The following is a 22196-nucleotide window of genomic DNA, read 5'->3' on the forward strand; positions in this document are numbered from 1 at the left end:
TATATATATATAAGATATATGAATTTCTGTTAGTGAAAACTAACCTGACGCTTACTAGCCAAGTTAAAGCAAAACTTCTGTATTACCACAAAAGCACATTAAAAAGTTTCCTCAAGCACTTGCAAAAAGTTTCTGCGTGAAACGTGACCTCGAGCAGCTCAATATGAAGTTCAAACGCCACGGTCAAGTGTGACCCCTCCCTTGCCTTCAAAACTTGTGTTTTGTATTTTGCCTTTTCTAATAAATCCCAACGAGTGGATTGGACGAAACGCTTTGTGTTTTTTTCTTGATAGAAAGCACGTCACAGGTTCCTGTATGCTGATGATTGTTTTTTAATAATCATGGATTACAAAGTAAATAATGTAAATTGTTTTTTATAATATTCGTGGAATACAAAGTACATGATGTAAATAATGATAAAATATGCTCTTAAACCATTAAAATCAATCATCAACTGTAGCGGTTGACGGTATGAATGCAGTTCATTTGTTTGCCTTGGGGTGGCGCTGGTGTGTTTGAGTGCAGCGGTTACTACAATATAAAAATTGAACAAATCGATTTAAAAAGCTGTATTGATCCTGCCACTGCATTAAATAACACTAGATTTGACGATACCTACAGGAATCTTTTTACAAACTTAAGACGTCCTCATTTAAGAACGACTTATCGAGAGGAAAATGTGTGTAAGAGGAAATGAAGTCTTTCTGTTTTAGTATCCATCCAAACAAAGCTGGGAAGACTCAACACGCAACTTTAGCTGGGATCTCCAATTTACTCCTTATTGTGATTTGGCGTCCTCGTGTGGCGCAAGGTGGCACTGCAAGAAGTAAAATAACTTTCTAATGTTTTATTCGGTCAATTTGGATGTCAAACAAGTTTAGATTTGTAGCTTGAAAGTTAAGTGAGCCGGTTTGTGAAATTTTCAAGTGTGTCTCTTTTATCATTATGTATTTTGTCAGGCGTTGCTGGCAGAAATTTAGAAGCATTTGCTCATTGCGGATTCCACGAAATTGAAGTTGAAATTTTGTGTAAAAACAAAATCTTAAGCACATATCAAAGAGTCCGCAAGCTTTATGCTAAAATAACGCAAAACGCTAGATGGGTTTGCAGAACTAGCACCGAAGATGAACTCTTTGAATTAGAATCAATAAGAATTTCATCGTATGACACAACTATACAAATGACAATAAAGCTCTCGAATCTTGAATCCAGGCGAAAAACGAAGGAAGACCGTAAACACGTTCGAGGCTAAACAGCGCCACCTGTTGGTAAACTGCCTCCTCCCGTGACTGTGAACGTATGGCTTTCAAGCGCTCCGACATTCTCGTGTGCCCCTAAACGTCACACGGGGCGGCGTTGCGTTCGGGGCCCGCCTCTTTTACCCTCCCTCCACACCGCCACGATGCTCCAGTGTTGACAGACAGGCCGCCTCCAGGCACGCATCGCTCGGCCTGGCTAAACTCTGCTTAGCCTCCCCCACCGCCGCCGCCGCCGCCACCGCCGCCACCCTTTATCTTCCTTCGACGCCCACCGGGAAAAGTGGCAATTAGAGCCCCCTCCCTCCCCGCTTGGGAGCGTCTTAATTCGGTAAAGTCTTTAAGCGGCCGTGCGGGAATTCCGCCCCGAGTCCGCATTTAGCACGGAGCTAACCGAACCGGAGCGACCCGCCTCCTCTTCATTTGTCAACAAAAGGGTTTGACAAGCCCCGCGGAAGCCCTTCCCCCACCCGGCCGTCTTAAAAGGATGATTCGCCCAACGACCGAACCGAGCCGTGGCTAACCACCTCGCTTCGCCGTCGCCTGACTTCCCCCACCTCCGAGCTAGCATGGCGGAGCGCGCGGCCAAGCGGCTCTGCTGTCGGCCGGGTCACGGCTCGACGTGTCGGCCGGCCCAGCGAGTCGGAGCCGGGGCCGGGGCTTCGTCGGCGGCCGCCACGCAGAGCCCGGAGTCGCTGCTGGACATCGCGGCGAGACGAGTGGCGGAAAAGTGGCCTTTCCAGCGGGTGGAGGAGCGTTTCGAGCGGATTCCCGAGCCCGTGCAGCGGCGGATTGTCTACTGGTCGTTCCCGAGGAGCGAGCGAGAGATTTGCATGTATTCGTCGTTCGGGAGCGGGGCGGAGGAACTCGGCGGACCGGAGAGCGGCGACGAGACGCGGCTGCCCTTCCGCCGCGGCGTCGCCCTCCTGGAGGACGGCTGCGTGGACAACGTCCTGCAAGTGGGTGAGTCCCAACGTGTTGTTTTGAAATATACCGGAAAAGAAAAGGAGAAATTGACGATTGCACAGCGGCTACAAAAGGAGTGAAAGGCGACAATGGGGCTTTAAATCCGCTCAATGGGAATAATGTGTGAGCGGCGCTTGGGGTACTTTGCATTTCCATTGCAGCCTTTAAATGGAATTAAAATGCAAGCGCACAAAGAGCTGCTTTTGAGCCGGCCCAACCTTTTACGCAAAGTTTCGACGCTGCGGGGAGACCGGGTCGATTGCGGTTTTGCTTTCTGTCTCAAACGAACATCGAAAATGTGGGGCTTTTTTGTTTTTGTTTTTTTGTTTTGTTTTTTTTGTAAACGCATCGCGTGGCGTTTAAAACCCTCCTGTCACGTGGGCCTATCGAAAAAAAGAATGAAGAAAATGTTTTCCCACTCATTCTTTGTGATTAAAGTCGAAGTGTTTACGTTTTAAAATAGACTAGGATCCCTTTATTTTCATTGTATACAGCAAATTTAAGAACACTGCTCCAAACAGTACATAATATGAACAATAAATATAAAAATAAAAGAACAAATAGATTTCAGATCATCATTTTACAGAAGTACAATCATTATTATTTTCAGTGTGTTCTTGTTTTGTTGTTTTTCAGAGCGTTCATGCTCTTGTCTGTTTGTCCTGCTTTTTCGGCCCCTGTATTTTTAAGCAGTACTTGCTTTTATGCACGATACAGGCAACAAAAAGTATCTTACAAAATGTATCAAGCACTGGAGCGATGCTGGTTATGAATTTAATATCCAGTGGAAAAAAAAAATGCTAGTCGGCAAGTGAATCCTGAAATCTGCATCTTTTACTCAACACAAATGTCAACAAACATTGTAGAAATGGGCAAATACTGATACTAATAAAAAATGAGGAATATTCTACCCGATAAATTGTCCTAAATGACGTTAATAGCCCACTTGCGAAACCTCTTCATAAGATCACCAGACAGAGATCAGAGAAAAACCTGCAATGTGTTTTCCTCAAGTTTGAGGTGGAGTCCTTGGAGGTTGAAATGTCAACGCATTTAGGCAGGCGCAGATGAAAGCGCATGACATAACATTCTGGCAAACTTTATGCATTTTTGATGTAACGTAGTGAGCGTAATGCACCTCGAAATATAATAGTAGAAAAATACTCGAGTAAAACGTCATTGATATGATACTAAGTGCCGACACCACCACTACTTTTTATAGACAAGTTCCCCCTTGATTTTAAAGAAATACTTAATTCGAATATAGCATTTTCCTTCAAAATTGAATGAAATAATGGCAATTATGTGTTGTTCAAATTTGCAAATTCTACTTTTGTGATCAGAAAACGACTCTCCAAGAGAGCATCAATCACGGAGTAGCTAACCTTGAAATACGGCTCAATCGTATTTAATTTTGTTTCTTTCCTATCCTGTGCAAATAAATAAATAAATAAATAAAACTGTAGCACATCAGCAGCCACTTAGGAGTGTAAAGACGATTGCAAAGTGTGAATATTGCAAGGAAAAGAGGCCATGTGCCTTAGATTTTTCTGGAATTTTTCAGGATTTTTTTGGGGGGGTTATTGTTCTAGAAGCATCAAACAAAAAGCATTAAAAAAAAAACAGTAGGCGGCTAAAAATGACTATTGATTGTCAAAACAGCACCATGTGTTCATTCATGAGTTTTCGTTATTTTTCCCCTTTAATGAAGTATTTTCGCGCAACCCCAACTGAAAACGATGTTTACTCGCTAAGCTATGCAAATGGCGATGTCATAGATGAAACGGGTACGGACGCAACCTTCCCGAGCGGGGCCGCCCGCATCGCCATCGATCACAGATAAACGATAAGCCTTTAACATGTCATAAAAGCAAAAAGCTGTCATATGTCATCATCCCCCAAGTCTTTTCAAAGATCTTAGAGCCATGGGTGATGCAGTAACGTCTTTGCGATAAAGTAAACCATCCGAACAATTAATAATCATAAAAAAAATGTATCGAACCTGATTATCATTCGGAATTGATGTAAAAACCATACAGGCTTGAAAATCTTGGCAGCGATAAACTGGGCGGGAACTTTGAGAGTTCAAAAGCGGCAATAGATTTGTTCTCAAGATTTTTTTTCGCCACTTGAAACTGGTTAACTCTTTCAGTGCCAGTTTATCCAGCATTTTTACGCATCTTTCAAGGCCGACAGAATATTGTGCGTGGCAACACTGCCATCCAATGGTCACAATTATCACTACAGTGCTCAATTGGCTTAATAAGCACTAGTCAGGGGTGTCATCTACCCTCCATAAAAAAGTATTTGACCAAAAATGTATTATTATTTTTATTACTCTTTTAAAAGATGAGAATTCTCGTCCATGGCATTGACATTGTATGTAAAACAAAGTGAGGACAGACCAATAATATTAAGATGGGTAAAAATAGGAAATTGACCATATTTGGGCATATAAGATTTCCACCTGACTGCAATGCGATTCATATGTTGCAGTATGCAATTCATGTTCGTCTTTGGGATTGAATGAGTTAGAAATCTACCGAAAATTTGTGAAATTGAACTTTTATACAAGTGGTAAAATGGTTGGTTGACAAGACATGTTTACAAAATTGCTTAATCGGGACATTTAATCAAGTTATGCGCAAGCCATAGCTATTTTTTGCACAAGCTAATAATGTTGAGTTTACATTAAAACCGTTTCGCTTCCGATATAATTCCGATTTTGCAATATCGATCCGATATTATATCAGAAACAATGATGCATGCTTTTTTTTTTTCTCCGCAGGAATGATAAGAGACTTGATCAAGTGATAATACTCAAACAAAGGACAATACGCAGAAACAGTAACTGGTAGTTAGGAGAAAATATGATCCATTTCTTCAAGAAATTTGGGTTACATAAATTCAATTTCAAACACGAGACTGTATTTCACTTGAACAAAATAAATGAAAGGACCCTAATGTGTGCTACATCCTGACGACGCTGCTGGGTGGAAAAGCAGTAACGGATTTTGGAATGGACTTTGTGTATTTGAGCGCTAATAACAGAATAATTATTAATAATTATAGAATAATTCCATAAATATTTGGCCGTGACATGCCGACAAGTGATCGAGGCACCTGTATTGAATGTAAAAAAAAAAAAAATCCCCCCAAAATCCCCCAAATTTCCTGTTTTCATGTTCATGTGCGTCTTTGGAAGCTTCCTGCCCCCTCTCCCAAAAATACAAAAGCATTTTCCGCCTCCCTCGTCAAGTAGCCAAGAGACTTGGAAGGCAGAAGCTTATTGAGCACAAAAGCAGCCTTTCTCAAAGTGTGTGTGTGTGTGTGTGGGGGGGGGGGGTGTCATCACTCCCCAGTCTGGAGCCAATTGCTTTCAAGGTGTGAGTTTGCGTAATCGCCGAGGCACAAGATGAGCGGCGGCCTTCGAGGAATCCGCCTCAAATGTGGCGGCCGGCGTTTTCTTTTGATGCCCCCCCCCCCCCCCCCCGCGGCGCTCTCGCACACCTCGGGGCCTGTAATCTCATTTGCCCCGCACGCTTCATTGGAATGCTAACGCCTTCTGCTACACATCTGTATGGCCTTTGTGCAAACTCCCAAATAGCCGCGTTAGTACAAAAAAATTCCCAGAATTTTTAACGTTGGTAACTTTCCATCGCGATTAACCCCAGACGTTTAATGCGTTTGGCGACCAAACTTGTAATTTAACTCATTCAATGCCAGTCCGGAGTCCAGACATTCAATCTCATAGACTTAAGTATGGATTTAATACTTAATTGGAAATAAATGTCCTTAATGTACTTAAATATAGGTTCTTAATCTACTCAAGTATCGATTTCAAACTTTAAGTATCTGGGAATTAATTTCCGGACTCTTAAAAAAAAATGAATGGTGTAATCACGGCCACCTCGGGCGGAAGCCCCTGGGATTGACGTCACAATTGAACTAAGCCAGCGTCTGACTAATGGATGGATCCGCCTGAGGCGTCAGTCTAGTCCCGACGCGTGCTAGTAGCTAGTAAATAAACAAGGCCTGTTACTCCTAAACTCCTCGTGATCCTAAAATCTATCATTTGGATGAAAATGTCTTGTTACACAGGATCGGCCCCATGCTTGGCTTTTCCTTCTTTTCCCTCGAGCTGACCTTCTGCTGCACGTATTGTCTTCAATGGCGGGGGCTAGCACCCTCCCTAATTTCCAGAACTTTTCTCCAACAACCGTTTACGACGTCCCCACCTTACACCTTGGACCGCCACGTTTTTTTTTTCCCGTCATTCCTCTCACGTATGATGTCATTTTTGGTCGACCGCACGTGGAAAGCAATTTTTTTTAGAATTATATTGTAAATAAAAAATACTGACTTTTTACTGCTGCAAATGCTTAACCCTGAGCATGCGTCGTCCAACAAATACGTAAGTAAACAACACGGCGAGGATTTCCTGGCGAAACTGAGTCAAGAAGTGATAAATAAGAAATGTCGTCCTCCAGAAGAGAATCTCCGTCAGGAAATATGTTGGCAACTAGTCATTTTTTTAGTCTTTTTTTTTTGGTTTATACACCATTATTTAGATTTAGAGACTTACAACCAGTGTTGTTTATTTGTTTATATTTAACAACAAGAAAATACCAAAATTTTCTTCTCTGATTTCACTGATTCATTGTATTCCTGCCCTCTTTTTTTTTTTTTTTTTTTTTAAATCACCACTGATCAGGTTCTCCTGGTCCGAGCGCGGTTTTTGTTGTGGTTTCTGCGTTGCGAGTTGAACCTGATTTTTGTTTTATTGTTAATGAAAAGAAGCGTTAGTCACGGATTAAGTCATCCCGCCATATGCCTGGCGGCGTGCTCCTGCTTGTCCGCAAGGCTTCGTTTTCCCTTAAAATTGCGAACCATAATTCTGGTTTCACATTCAAACCACAAAAAAAGATACTTGGAATCACTCGGTGCATCTTGGACGTGGGATCGTCTCACTGTTTATTTATTCACTTCAGTTAGAGTTGCCGTTGACTCGGGCCTGACCGATTTGATTGTCAAATATTGGCCCAAAGTAATCATCTAAATCGCAGATTATTTACAAGTTTTTCCTTTATACAGTGGAGCCTAGCCTAGCCTAGCCTTCTTCGTATTTCTTGATTATCTCCAGCTTCGTATCCAAACTAATTATCTTCTTGTTCCTCCCTTTAACATCACTAGCAATCTTGGGACGCATCGCTAACCAATTAAACTTTGAATTAAGCACAAAAATGCACAATAAATACAATATTGTAAGCACTCACACGAGAGCAAGTCTTTAGCATATCGACATCTTAGTGACGCCGTGACGCCAACCAATAGCAGACCAGCATCTTGGCGACATATGCAGTGAAGCATGTCATGACGTCTGAGTCATACGCGCGCACACTGAGCACCAAGTTTGAATTTTGTAATTGTTGTTGATGCCCTAAAGCGGGAAAAATACAATGAAGTGTGGACGAAAAAATTTACCGCGTCGTAACTCGGGGGTCCACTGTATTCTCGTAGCATTTACAACAGTTGTATACAATCAACACTGCTGTCGTCATTCAGCGCACATAAATCCACACTACACAAAATTTTCATCCACAAAAAATTCTGAAAATGTAAAAAACCCAAATTTTTTGTAGTTGTAAAATCCGTTTATCAACATACAAACAATTTGACTCCTTTTGTAGAATCCTGACTCACATTCTGCCCCCCTTCCATTGACCATGTGTGTATATTGCGTACTGTCACACGTGACGGTGTGTGTACGGCACACTGCAGTACATCGTGTACAAACACGCCTTATCTTAACATTGAAACATACACAACTTCGTCTCGTGACATGGACATCCTGTGTGTCCGCAAACAAAGACTCCGCGAGTCACAGTTATGATGTGTCTTACTACAGTGGCGCAATATTTTTCAGCTAACTCCTGTCGGATTTTCTTATTGCCTCATACAGGAAGGAATTTACAATGGCGCCTTGAGATATGAGTCTACTCTCGTAACTAGCGATAGATTGATACCGATTATTAATAATCAACAAGGCCGATATTTCATATAAAAATTATTGGCTCAGTTAGCGAGTCTTTTTTTTCAGTTTTTAGACAGTAAACATCTTGCTCTTAGCTATATATAGCTACATTACCTATATGCAAATGTAACTGAAGAATGGATGTCAATCTTTTTTTTGGCAGCACCCATATTTACATACAGTATTTACATATAGCACACAATATTCTGTTGACCTTGAAAGGTGATTACAAATATGAAAGATACTGGCCCTCTGGAGGTTTTATTTTCCAATAATGCTTGCCATTGAAAGAGTTAATCTGTTTTTTTATTGGCCATCAGTTTTTTTTTTTGTGTATTTGTCTTCTTTAAAGACATACTGATACATAAGTTGTATCGATTTCAGATCAAAATTTCTATAATCCGCTCCAAAAATGCATTTTTTTGTTTATTTCTTGGTTGTCAAGTGCATATGTAAATAAATTATCATCCTTGATTATGTTTATTGATAGCTGAGCAAAAATATACGTCAAATTTACTTTTTATTGGCACGTTTTGACAAAAAGTTGGTCACAAGCCGGTGGTTTTGGTCAACTCAACCCATGGCTTACTGCTCATCTCTAAAGAATCGAAAAATCGAAAAGGAAAAATATTCTTCAGGTTTTTCAGGTATTTTTCAAAAGAAGTCTAATCTTTTGTTTGGCAAGTCGGTCATGAAAGACGTAAAAAACAAAACGATGCGGTTCTTAATCATTCAACATGCTCTAAAATTGGCTGCATATATGCGGAACTCTTCGAATGTCTGTCGCTGATTGCGCTAATTGTCAAATTATGAGTCAATCCCAATTACAATAGAGTTGAAAAAAAACAATGGAGAATATTTTCCCGGGACTGTTACGCAAACGCCTTCTCCTTGGGGGAATTCCTCGGCTGACAGTGATTAGCATGCTAGCACGCTAAACGTCTGCTGTCCACTTTTTGACCCGGTTAACTCAAATCCTGGCTGACCTCAATTTGCGTGCATACACGCACACGCGGCTCTCCTTTAGCATCTAGCACATCAGTGGTCAAAGCCACTTGACTGGTGTGGCTGCTCCACCATATGTTGACCTACTGGAAGCTAATCAGGTTAATCAAGACCCCCCAACAATCAGATTGGGGGGTCAAAGGGGGTCATTTCAGGCCCAATTATCTTCCTAGGGCTTAAAGCGTTAGTTTTAGCTTTAGCTTCATTTGGTATGTGGCTATGTTTTGACCTATTGTTTACATTTTAGTTCCTGGGTACTTGTAGGTCAACACTTTTTAAATATTTAAGTAGAATCTTTGGGGGGATTGCGTTTGTCTTCGATGTTAGCCTTTTAATTGGAAAATTACGACACTCTAAAGCAGTGGTTCTCAAAGTGTGACCCCCACGGGCTCCGTGGCCTGACTGCATGTGGTCCGTGAAATAATTTGGGTGTTTTGGAACTGGTTTACTTTATCTTTAAACAGTTACGGATTTGTGCCTTGTTGGGTTTAGTCTTTGTTTTTTGGCGCCACCTCTGGCCGCTATTGATATTGCATTGATAGTGTGCTGTCTTTTTACCTAGATAGAAGCCATTGTAAGATCCAGGAAGGACAAAACATTGAGTTACTCATAAAAAAAAAATATATATATATATATGTATTGTGTTCATTTCTTTTTATTTTATATTACATTGTGAAAGTATTCATAGTATATTAAAAGTGTCAATGTGTCTACACTAGCTTGCTAACAAGGCGATGAAGTCAGCAAAGCTAATGTTGTTTTTAACAAAATAGGTTGGCGTGCCATCTGGTTTAAATTATTTTTTTGTGTTTTATTTTGTTTGCAATTGGGGTCTTGGACAATTTCCTTTCTAAAAATGTTGACAACCCCCGCTCTAAATGACCACGTCAATTTAAACGTGAGTCTTCCCGTACGCCATTTCTGCTGCCAAATTCCCATGGAGGCGGCCCTTCCAATAGTCACGCCTGGCCCGCAGCTGAACCGCTGACGTAACAGTGCGAGACAAGCCGACAAGAGAGCGGAAAAAAAAAAAAAATTGCCATGCTCTCAGCTGAGTGCGTCGGGAGGTTTGGCTTGGCGGCCGGCCATAGTCCTGAGCTCAGCATTCTGTCATGCACTTCCTCCCCGGGCCCGCTTGCATAATGCAGCTCACGGCACGGAAAAAGCACTCTTTCCACCACCCCCGCCGCCCGACGAGGCGCCGTCGTCGCCTCAATAGGTGAGCCGTCTCCCGGCAGAAAAGGAGGGCGGCCGCGTTGACGCCCCTGGGCCGCGCTCAACGTCTGCCGGGCGGGGGCTGGCGGGAGGTCAATCCCCGCATTTAAAAACACACAAAAAGGCCAACGCTGCCTGTCGAGGCGTGAACGAGCGCTTCTAGCGCCAAGGTGCGCTTTGTGTGCACAAGTGGCCATTTCTCGCCGTCACAATGGGGAGGCTAATCTGTCACCCGAGGAGATGCGGCGGCAAAGGCGTCTCGGGAAGGCCTGGGAGGCGGGACAAGTAAACATGCAATCAACGGTCACGCTGAGCTGCGTGTTTGCTGTTTGCGGTTAATTAGCTTTAGCATCCTGGAAGCTAGCCACGGACCGATATTAAATCCTGACTGGCTGATAGCCATGAGCAAAAATATCTATTTTATACAATTACAGCTGATTTTTCACACTGAAAACAGTCATTTTTATTTTCAAACCAAATTCTGAATTATTGGTACAGTAAGAAATGTGTACCATGTTCAGTATAACTGAATGAATAAATATTTTAGCATGTTTCTTGTTTTTCTCCTAGCGAGTCAAAGTGACCCATCGCTCATAAATTCCAGTCAATTTGCTCTTAATTTGAAAAGAAGCTTTCTCGACTCCCACCCAGGCTTCCACCTGAGCGGCACGGTGCGCGAGCCGGCCACGCCTTCGGAGCCGGAGCTGCTGTGCAACGTGAGCGTGAGCTTCGACCGCTGCAAGATCACGGCGGTGACTTGCAGCTGCGGCAACAAGGACATCTTCTACTGCGCCCACGTGGTGGCGCTGTCGCTGTACCGGGTGCGCAGCCCCGAGCTGGTCAAGCTGCGGCTGCCCATCTCGGAGACGCTGTTCCAGATGAACCGCGACCAGCTGCAGAAGCTGGTCCAGTACCTGATCACGGTGCACCACACCGAGGTGCTGCCCACCGCGCAGAAGCTGGCCGACGACATCCTGTCGCAGAACTCCGAGATCAACCAGGTGCATGGTGAGCCCAGCGTTGTTGACATGCTTCTACTACCACGCGTTTTTTATTTTATAATGATCAGTAAATAAATATTATTACTCCAATAATAATAATAATAAATAGCTATAATAAATTCCTAAACATCCACAGCAGTAAAAAAAAACCATATTATTCAAAATACAACATGTTTTATTATTTGTACTCGAACTTTTTTCATTGATGATCTGATTCATAATGGAAGTACATTTGTAGTGGTGTCTTTACACGTATTTTCTTCAACTCCAGAAGAACGCTTAGCAACAATAAGTTGCTTCATGTGCTAATTAATTTGCTCTTGATTTGAAAATAAATCCCAGCATTAGAATACACACAGGAACCCGCACATGGACCTAATTATTTTCCGTTGGATTGGATAGAATGCAGACAGTTTGGCTTTTTCCTTAGCCGGAACATAATGTGACTTGAATTATCAGCTCGGATTTGTTTTGTTCTCCAGGCGCTCCCGACCCGACGGCCGGGGCCAGCGTGGACGACGACAACTGCTGGCATCTGGACGAGGAACAGGTCCAGGAGCAGGTCAAGCTTTTCCTCTCTCACGGCGGCTATCACGGATCCGGCAAGCAGCTCAACCTTCTCTTCAGCAAGGCAAGCGGACCCCCGGCGAGCCCTTAATCTCCGCCTCCGGTGCAATTCCCTGCAATGACGCTTTTTTTTTTTTTTCGGTTGTTTATTTGGGCGCAGGTGCGAGAGATGCTGAAGATGCGGGATTCCAATGGCGCCCGCATGCTGACGCTGATCACCGAGCAGTTCATGTGGGACCCACGGCTGGCGCTCTGGCGCCAACAGGGAACCACCATGACGGACAAGGACAGGCAGCTCTGGGATGAACTCGGTACTTGCAGTTCTGTGAACGCATTCAGTAGCTTTTTTAATTTTTTTACTGTGATATTTGGGGTGTAAAATGTAAATAACGACCTGGAAATGATCATCCGGACTCGGTAAAGACGTACAAATCCATCTTTGGGATTAAATGAGTTAATAACAACTTGCTGTTGTCAAAAGTCCAGTCGTTCAATTTCTTGGATCATTTCTATGTCCTCCTCGTCAGTAGGAGGCAGCGTGTTCAGCACGGAGGAGTTCCGACCCTTTAAAATAAATAACTGTCCAATGTGTGTTGCCAACATAAATCTTGGCTACTGCTCGCCTCCCCCCATGTTGTCATCCTTGGTACGGTCTGAACAAATAGACCCCTCCCCCAAACCTTCTCCATCCTCCCCCTTTTGTCTTCACCTCTGTTGTTTTCTTGGTTTTGTCATCTGTCATCTTTTATTCTTTGGCGCTCATTGTCCATTGTTCTTCTGTCGTCTTCGTGTGTGCCCCTCCCTCCCCCTACATTTGCCCAGTAAGAAAAAAAAAAAGGGAAAAAAAAATGCAGGTCAAATCCAGCCGCCTGAGCGAATATTATTGACAAATGTGTTTATTCAAGTGAAAGCTACGCTAACTGAGACAAATTAGTTTTACCTAGCGCCTTTAAATGGGACAAAGGCGGGAGAGCAATTCCAATCTCGAAGGTTATTCATGGAAAGCCACCGTGCTAGCAGCTAGCATCATTCCTCCTTTTACAAGGTGTCCTAAATATACAATACTACTGATACATGCTAACAGTGCTATGATCCTGACGATACTATCGGACTAGCGATGTATATTTTGAAAAATGATCAAAAATGTCTTCTCCAAAAGTCCCAATTGCACTATTAAATGCTCCTGATACATGCTAACAACATTAGCATGCTTGGAGCATATTCTTTATTATCAATACAGATTGTTACTACACTTACTAACGATGCTACATTCAAAAGCTACTCATGCAAAGTCAGCGTGTTTGCAGCTTGCATCATCCATTTCTTTAAAAAGTGTTCTAAATACACAGTATCAAAAAGTGCTGATACATGCTAACAATGATACGATAATAATGGACTAGCAGTGTTGTTTTAGTCAACTGTCATAAAGGTGTTATCCAAAAAAGTTTAGCTGCACTACCAAATGCTACTGAGAGTTAGCATGCTTGTGTTCTTTTAAAAAATGTTCTACGTTAACAATACAATGCTACTGTACTTGCATCAGTGCTAACACTGCTAACAGTTGCAGTACTTTTATTTACCGTTGCTCTATTTGGTCAGATGCTTAAGATAAAAGCACTATATGCCATTTACTGACGACTGCTAACATGCTAGGACCTTGGGAGTCAGTCTGTGCCACTAGCCATGCGAAACATATTAGCATGTCTCTATCCAAAAGGGTTTAAAAAATGCATTCTTTTGTTAGACACAATATCAGATGCTAATGATGCTAATGAACTTTCTGTATATATTGAAGGTTACCAATGATATGCTACGCTAATAACGTGCCACGCCTGTATATAGGTTTACGTACTATCCCACAGACGCAATCTCTGACGCTGCTAAATGCGAACATGCTAGATAATTAAAAGCTAATCGTCGAGGTTTTAATTTTGATGCCATGTGTGTTGTGGCAGGGGCGCTGTGGATGTGCATCGTCCTCAACCCTCACTGCAAGGCCGAGCAGAAGTCGGGCTGGCTGAGGCAGCTCCGCCGCTGGAACGGCATGGACGTCTGCCCCCTAGAGGACGGAAACCAGGGCAGCGGCCTGCTCAGCAACCTGGCCAACGCCGTACCGCGAGCGCACAACGCCAACCCCGGTGAGGACCCACCTAACTCATTTTACATGGAAAATGTAATGGGGCGCTCATGTTTCTGAATTTTGCAATTAATGAGCTCCACTTCCTCTCCGCTCAGACTCTCCTCAGCGCACAGTGTTCACACGGGCCATGGAGGCCTGCGACCTGCACTGGGAGGACCCCCACCTGCAGCGCATACTCACCGAGGACCACTACGCCGATCGCTGTAGCCATGACAACTCAGACCTCTTCGACAGCCGGGGTTGGCCCCTGTGGCACGGTGAGATGGACCCTTGAGCAAATATATGCTAGCTTACCGCTAGCATATGATGCAAAACCGTGTAGACAGGCTAATAGAATTTAGCATGGAAACAAAATTTTAAAAATGAAGTTTTAACATGCGTGGCCGATAACTGTGATTTGCAGAGCACGTCCCCACAGCGTGCGCGCGCGTGGACGCCCTGCGTTCTCACGGTTACCCCAAGGAGGCGCTCCGGTTGGCCGTGGTAGTTGTCAACACGCTGAGGAGGCAGCAGCACACGCAGCTCGAGTTGTTCCGCATTCTCAAGAAAGGTTCGAACTTCTTTTGCTTTTTGGGGGGGAGGAAGGGGAAGGAACGCTCAAAAAAAAATCTAAATAAATCAAATTTCTTGTATCTAAAGTGCTTCATTTTACTAATACTTTATTGAAAAGTAAATTCATTTCAACTAACCAAATTATAGGAAAAAATTGACAAGAAATCAAATTATTCATGCTCATTTTTCAAATGCATAATATATATGTACACAGTGATGATATTGATAAATGTGACGAAGTGTTAGCAGTTTATTTAAATAGATACTTAGAACGGTAAAGTACAAATTTAAGCGGAAAAAATCTTAATGCAATAAATACATTGTTTGATTTAATCATTCTTGTTCAGTTAATGGAATAAATAAATTGTGTCAACTCAATAAATGAGTACATTATGAAAAACATTTTTTTTTTAAAACACATTGAAGGAATAATGGTGACATTCATGCAACTGAATTTTTCAAATGCTAATTCGAAATGTTATGCCTTAAGAAACGTTAATATATATAAAAAAATATATTATGCTGTTTTTATTATATCCGCCGAATGAATTTGCAAATCATTTAATGGAATAAATTAAGTCGGTGACTTAATTGTACAAAATATAAAAGTTATGTAAGCCCCCCGTTGCTGTAGCAACATTTCCGATGACGCGCGTGTGCGTTCCTGCAGAGGTCCGCCACAAGAACATGACGTCGGTCACCAACCTGGAGGGCTGGGTGGGACACCCCCTGGACCCCGTGGGCACCCTCTTCAGCGTCCTCATCGAGACGGAGACGGACGCGGTCCCGGACGCGGGCGAGACGCCGACGGCGCTGGCGGTGGAAGTGGCGCTGATGGGCCTGGGGCAGCAGCGGGTCATGCCCGACGGGCTGTACGCGCAGGAGAAGGTGTGTCGCAACGAGGAGCAGCTGCTGGCCAAACTGCAGCGGGTGGAGCTGGACGACGCTCTGGTCAACGTCTTCCGCAAGCAAGCCACCATCTTGCTGGATGGTGAGACGCGCCTGCGGCTTTCCTGCTCTGAATATTCCCGAGGCCCAAAAAAATGTCTCAAGAAGCCGAAAAGACACAGGGTGTCGGCCATTTTTTTTCTATCCTTCTGTTTTATCCTGACAATGCAGTTATCCATCATTGATGTTTTCAATCGCGTGTCTTTTTTTTTTTTTTTTCGGTTCTAGCTGGTCCTTACAGCGGTCTGGGCGAGTTGCTCTATAGGGAGAGCGTCCCCATGCACACTTTTGCCAAGTATCTCTTCACCTCGCTGCTACCTCACGACGGCGAGCTGGCTTACAAGATCGCGCTGAGGGCCATGAGGTGAGCACACTGGAAAACGCCTCAATAACAAGTTTACCATGGCATTATCGTAAATTTCAGCCTATAAGACGCAACTTTTTTCACGCACACTGAGGCCTGTGGTTTTTAGTCCATTGCAGCTTATCTGCAGTTCCTTGACTAGCCACTAGGGGAAATCCACTGGTAAAGCAAATGTGTGTATCTTTTCAAGGTGTCAATTTATGGAACAACTATGAGATAGAACTGAAAAGATGTGAATCAATGGCTTAAAAAGCATTTTAAAAATAAAGTGTTAAAAAGATAATAATTTTGTTGAATCTTGAGTAATTAATATTTGAAAAAGCGCTTGTATAAAAGTTTGTCATAGGGGTAATTGTGTGTGTGTGAGTGTATATATGTGTATATTTATGTGACAGATTTACATATATATGTGTATATATGATTGTATGCATTAATTATCATTTATTATGTTACATTTATTTATTTATACATATCAATTATGTTTATGTGTTCAGTAAATCTTTCTGCATAAATATCTGATGTTACGACCCGACAAAAATATACAAAACAAAAACAATCTACCAGTGCAATTTATAGTCCGAAATTTATGGTATTACTTTCGCTTGAACGATTGGGTTTTGGGGCCTTGCAAACTATTGTCCACCTTCACATCAGAGCCCCCCTCAAAATATTCAAGAGGTCCTGGAAAGGTTTTAGTTTTTGGAACTTGACTTTGAAGGCTTCTCAGCTCATTATTGACCATGTGGCTTTGCGTGTTGAAGGCTGCCGGTCCTGGAGTCGAGCGTGGCGTCCGGCGAACTGTCCCGCTCGCATCACATGGTGTCCGTGGTGGCCAATCGTTACCCTCGCTGGTTCACGCTCAGCCACATCGAGTCTCAGCAGTGCGAGTTGGCATCCACCATGCTCACTGCTGCCAAAGGTACGCCTTATGGCTGGTGTTTTTTTTCTGGCTCGGATGAAAAGAAGTGGGATTATGAAATGATATTATCTCCGCAGAGGCTTAGTGAACCACGGAATCTTTATTTATTCTTTGCCTGCGTTTGTGGTCAGGCGACTCGCACAAGCTGCAAACGGTGCTGGAGTCCATCCAGAAGAACGTCCACTCCTCCTCGCACATCTTCAAGCTGGCCCAGGACGCCTTCAAGATCGCCACCACCATGAACACCCTGCCCGACCTCAGGCTGCTCAAGGTGTCTCTGGAGTTGGGCCTCCAGGTAAGCCACGCCTACTTTGCCGAACCGCCGCATCACCTAACCGTCCGTCCGTCCTGGGTTCATTCCGGCGCTTTGGCAGGTGATGAGGATGACGCTGTCCACTCTCAACTGGCGGAGACGAGAGATGGTCCGCTGGCTGGTCACGTGCGCCACGGAAGTCGGTGAGTTGAAGCATAGGAGACGGGAACTATTTCTAGTTCCTTTTGTTGTCTTTTCTGCTGCTTGGGGACATCCTGGTGCACTCCCAGGGAACTGCTGGGTTGTTGTTTTACTTTTTTAGTCATTTAGGCAGAAATAAACACTCCTCCTGCTGTCTGTAGCTATAACAAACATGGCGACCTCCTGAGGTCGGTGAAAAACGGGCTAAATCTTACACAGTGTCACTTTAAAAACGGTCTTGAGGACTGGCTACTGTCGAGCCCCAAATTTAATTTTATTCTACCCTTTTGTAAACAATCAAGTAGGGCTGCAATTATCGATTATTCTTCTTTTGTTTTGGAAAACAATCATCAACATTTTTGCGCAAGTTACGCACCAGACCGGCAACCAAATCATTTAAAAAAAGAACAACATATTTATGGATGGATGGATGGATGGATGGATGGATGGATGGATGGATGGATTCTTGATACTTGATACATTGCTGAGGTATCGATCAGAACTCAGTACCTCTTCCAATATCTCGGGCGTGCGAGCGGCACGGCTCTACCGACGATCAGAACCACGGACCAACTTGCTAATAAATGACCGGATGGCTAAGGTATTAATTTTCCCGCTTTGACCCACGCGTCTCAGGTGTGTTTGCGCTGGACAGCATCATGCAGAACTGGCTGACCCTCTTCACGCCCACCGAGGCCACCAGCGTGGTCGCCAGCAGCGTCATGGCCAACAGCACCATCATGCGCCTCCACGTGGACCCGCGGCAGCAGGAGGACTTGGCCAACTCGGCGCGCGCCCTGGCCCTGCAGTGCGCCGTCAAGGACCCTCAGAACTGCGCCCTGTCGGCGCTGACGCTGTGCGAGAAGGACCGCGTGGCCTTCGAGACGGCCTACCAGATCGTGCTGGACGCCGCCTCCACGGGCATGAGCTACACGCAGCTGTTCACCATCGCGCGCTACATGGAGCACCGCGCCTACCCGGGGAGGGCGTACAAGCTGGCCACCTTGGCCATGACCCACCTCAACCTCAGCTACAACCAGGACACGCACCCGGCCATCAACGACGTCCTGTGGGCGTGCGCCCTCAGCCACTCGCTGGGCAAAAACGAGCTGGCGGCCGTCATCCCCCTGGTGGTGAAAAGCGTCAAGTGCGCAACGGTGCTCTCGGACATCCTGCGCCGCTGCACGTTGACCACGCCGGGCATGATGGCGCTGCACAGCCGCCGCAACGCCGCCAGGCTGATGTCGCTGGACAAGGCGCCGCTGCGCCACCTCCTGGACGCCACCATCGGCGCCTACATCAACACCACGCATTCGCGCCTCACGCACATCAGCCCGCGACACTACGTGGAGTTCATCGAGTTCCTCGGCAAGGCCCGCGAGACCTTCCTCATGGCGCACGACGGCCTCGTGCAATTCACGCAGTTCATCAACAACCTCAAACAAAGCTACAAGGGCAAAAAGAAACTCATGATGCTGGTGCGGGAGCGCTTTGGCTGACCCCGACGGGGTCAAAAAAACAAAAAAAACAGAACGGAAACTCCACTTTTACTTGAGTTATATCCTACAACTTGAAGCCGACCGAAAGTCTTATTGAGTCTTTGACCATTTCAAGTGATCGGGCCGAGCCCACCCCAGACTCGCGCGCCCGTCCGGGATCTGTGATGGATACACCTTGTGGCGGCGAGACTTTGGTTGTGAGTCGTTTAGTTTTTTTTTTTGTTTTTTGTTTTCTTTTCGTATGAATGAGTCTCACACTGAATTCAAACGTTACCATCCACTTCGCCGACTGCCTCAAAAGAGAGAAGACGAGCGGCTTTGAACCAAAAGGAGCGACCAGTCAGTACCTCTTCTTCTTCTTTGAAAATTATGCTTTACGGCACCACGGTTAGGGGCGGGGTTCGTTTCGGAAAGGATTGGGGTTTCGTTAAGGTTAGGGCTAGAATTGGGTTGTTTAAAATTGGGCTGAGGATTGCATTTAGGTGGCGTTTGTTTGGGTTATTTTTAGGGGGCAGCATGTAGATTCGAGTCCGGGTCATGTTAGCTGGTTTGGGTTGGTAAAATTACAGTTGGCTTTGATTGGGTTATGATCAGGGGGCGGAGTTTATAGTCAAATTTGGGCAACGTTAGATTAGGGGTAAAGAAGTCTCGACATGACCTCTTGATCTGTGAAGCCCTTTGAGACTTTGGTGATTCAGAACTATACAAATAAAATGTGATTGATTTGATAAAATTAGGATTGGGTTATGGTTAGGGCGAAAACCTTTGCCAAAGGTTGCATTGAAGTTGGGTTAAATTGGGTTATGGTGAGGGGGATGACTTTGTACTCAAATTTGGGTAGTATTAAATTAGCGGTCTGGGTTCAAATTTAGTTTGAGTTATGGTTAGGGGGTGGAGTTTGGATGCAAATTTGGGTCAATAGGGGGTCTGGGTTTGAATTAGGATTGAGTTATGGTTAGGGATAATATTGGGTTATGGCTTACATTGTGGGGTTTTGGTTATGTAAGGGTGCAGTTCGGATTCAAATTTGGATCATTTTGGGAAATTTGGGTTGGTCAAATTGAGGTTGGGTTTGATTGGGTTATGGCGAGGGGCGGAGATTGGATGCAAATTTGGGTAATGGGTTAGATTTGGGCATTTGAGATGGTAAAATGATCAATGTCTTGAGGTTAGGGATAGAGTTGGTGTAAGGGTCAGTTTTGGGTTCGAGTTTTCAGGTGTATCCCTACCCTTGGGCTGGGTTGTGTTAGTGGTCCATGATCCAATCCAAGTGTTACGGTTCAGGTTCGCACCTGGTCCCAGTTCCGTCCCAGTTTCAGGAAAACCTCGTTTGGGTTAGCTCGCTTTCCGGATATTACACAAAAAAAACCTTCTCAGGGATGTCTCTTGGAAAAAGCATGACGAGAAAACGAGAACAAAAGCATCCATCCGTTTTCTTGGGTCGTGGGCTTGCTGGTGCCTACCCCAGCTGTCTTGGGCTGTGGGCGGGGCACACCCCGAGCCGTTCGCCGGCCAATCGCAGGGCACGCAGACAAAACGACCATTCACACTCACAAGCACAGCTCCGGGCAATTCGGAGTGTCCAATAGCACGCATGTTTTGGGGGATTGTGGGAAGAAACTGGAGAAACACGCAAAGCGGAGCCGGAATCGAACCCGCGACCTACGCGTGCGAGGCGAATGCGCTAACCGCTCGCCGCCCGCATATTAATGTAAATATGAAAATTTATGGCCAACAGATGTATGTATGTTAAGTTATGCCACGAGAGTCTATGTGAGGCACAATACTTGAAGCTGCCGTACTTTTTGTTTTTCCTCCACAAAAAAAAAAAAAAAAAAAAACATATCAGAAGGACTCGACACGAAGTGGACACGCAGAGCTCTTGCCGGTCGGAAGAGTTAGCAAATAGGAAAAACTGTTTCAGTTTTACGTCCGAAATTAATTTTGAGAAATGTTCCTCAACTGTGGCCCTGAGCAGCCATCTTTTTTGCCTTGTCTTCACGCTTCTAAACAACCATATGTAGAACAAGTTGAGCATTTATTCCATATTCCGTATATACAGCTGAAGGTCCAAGTTCTAGGACCACAAGGAATAAATTTGCTTAGCTGCTGTCCGTATAACCAAACGGGAGTTCTGACTACCAAACAAGTGTTTCGTTTTTTTTCTTTATCTTTTTTTTTTTGCTTGAAAAGCTCATTTTGGCTGTTGTTAGCGCCTTGTTATTTATTACGCTAGATTTGAAAAAAAAAAAAAAAAAAAAAAGATTGTAGCACGGCATTGACCTGCTAATGAAACTGATGTTTGATACACTGATTTGTTTATTTATGTTACTAAATCACTGTTTTATAAACTTGTTCAAAGAATCATCTGTTCTTTTGATTTTTTTTTTTTAACCACAAAGATGCACAGGTAACTTAGTTTGTGAATGTCACATGACCAAACCCAGAAAACAGCTGATTGGCCGTTATCTGATTGGCCGTTATCTGACCCTTGAGGGTGTGATGTCATTTTCAGGCGACAGCATGTGGGAAAAAGTGTTTTTAAAGGTAATAACGATTTGATCAAGTATTTTGATGGCTGAAATATCTAAAAAAAAAAGTTTTATCCCTTTATGTCCATGTGTCCTTTCACAGGTGTCCTAGAGAAAATCAGGAGTGGTCCTTAAACTTGGTAACACATTTGTCTGCTCATCTTATTTCCGAGTGTTTTGCTCCTTCCACATGAGCGCTGGGAGCTTGTTTTTCTCAACACGTTTTCTACCACTAAGTCCTCAAGAGGTAGGACGACAAATTACCATTGAGTTCCTTTTCCCGTTTCAATTATCACCATCGTAATGCAACACATTTGGTAGCTGGGTAAGTGTTAAGATTGACTTTAGCGTTCCATTCGGCCGCTTTGCTCTTAAGAGTTACCAAAAGAATGTGAATAGTGTTCCCTCGCCACTTAGCGTTTTGTCTGAAGCAATATAACAGCCTGTTAATACTCGGTCTTGTTCGGCTGCAAATGAAGGACCTTTTGCTTAAAAATAACTGCTGTTTGTCATTCCAAATCGACAGTTATGGCATTATATAAAAACAACAACGCCTGTGGCTGTCAGAGCTGTGTGGAGACGTGTCGGGGGAGAGGGGGGGGGGGGGGGTGTGAGCGGATGCATAAGGAAATGACAACTTTGTCCTCAAAACAAAACAGGCTGAGCCTACCCCTTTAAGAAAACCTGCATTCTGGGAAATGTGCGGGGGAGGGAAGGGCAGTGCTTGGGGCTGCGGGGAGAGTTA

At 44.2% G+C, this 22196-nt stretch overlaps 1 protein-coding gene across 1 annotated transcript; it reads left to right on the plus strand.

Annotated features, from left to right (window-relative positions):
• The first annotated feature begins 1407 nt into the window (after positions 1 to 1407).
• zswim6 (zinc finger, SWIM-type containing 6) lies at positions 1408 to 21284 on the plus strand. Its single transcript, XM_088435621.1, has 13 exons — positions 1408 to 2219; positions 11128 to 11484; positions 11960 to 12108; positions 12205 to 12355; positions 14000 to 14182; positions 14280 to 14441; positions 14588 to 14734; positions 15407 to 15727; positions 15913 to 16048; positions 16810 to 16967; positions 17099 to 17262; positions 17342 to 17423; positions 18058 to 21284. Exons 1-13 carry the CDS (start codon positions 1826 to 1828, stop codon positions 18918 to 18920), a joined length of 3267 nt encoding a protein of 1088 aa, XP_088291747.1. The 5' UTR covers positions 1408 to 1825; the 3' UTR covers positions 18921 to 21284.
• Positions 21285 to 22196: the final 912 nt, after the last annotated feature.

The sequence above is a fragment of the Hippichthys cyanospilos genome, chromosome 15, assembly GCF_059441005.1.
Source record: "Hippichthys cyanospilos isolate Australia breed blue-spotted pipefish chromosome 15, RoL_Hcya_1.0, whole genome shotgun sequence".
In the NCBI taxonomy this organism is placed as follows: Eukaryota; Metazoa; Chordata; class Actinopteri; order Syngnathiformes; family Syngnathidae; genus Hippichthys; species Hippichthys cyanospilos.

Coding starts and splice junctions, on each gene's coding strand:
- zswim6 (XM_088435621.1), top strand. CDS start 1,826: ATGGCGGAGCGCGCGGCCAAGCGGCTCTGCTGTCGGCCGGGTCACGGC. Junction 11,485..11,959: donor CGAGATCAACCAGGTGCATG/GTGAGCCCAGCG, acceptor TTTGTTCTCCAG/GCGCTCCCGACCCGACGGCC. Junction 12,356..13,999: donor GCAGCTCTGGGATGAACTCG/GTACTTGCAGTT, acceptor GTGTTGTGGCAG/GGGCGCTGTGGATGTGCATC.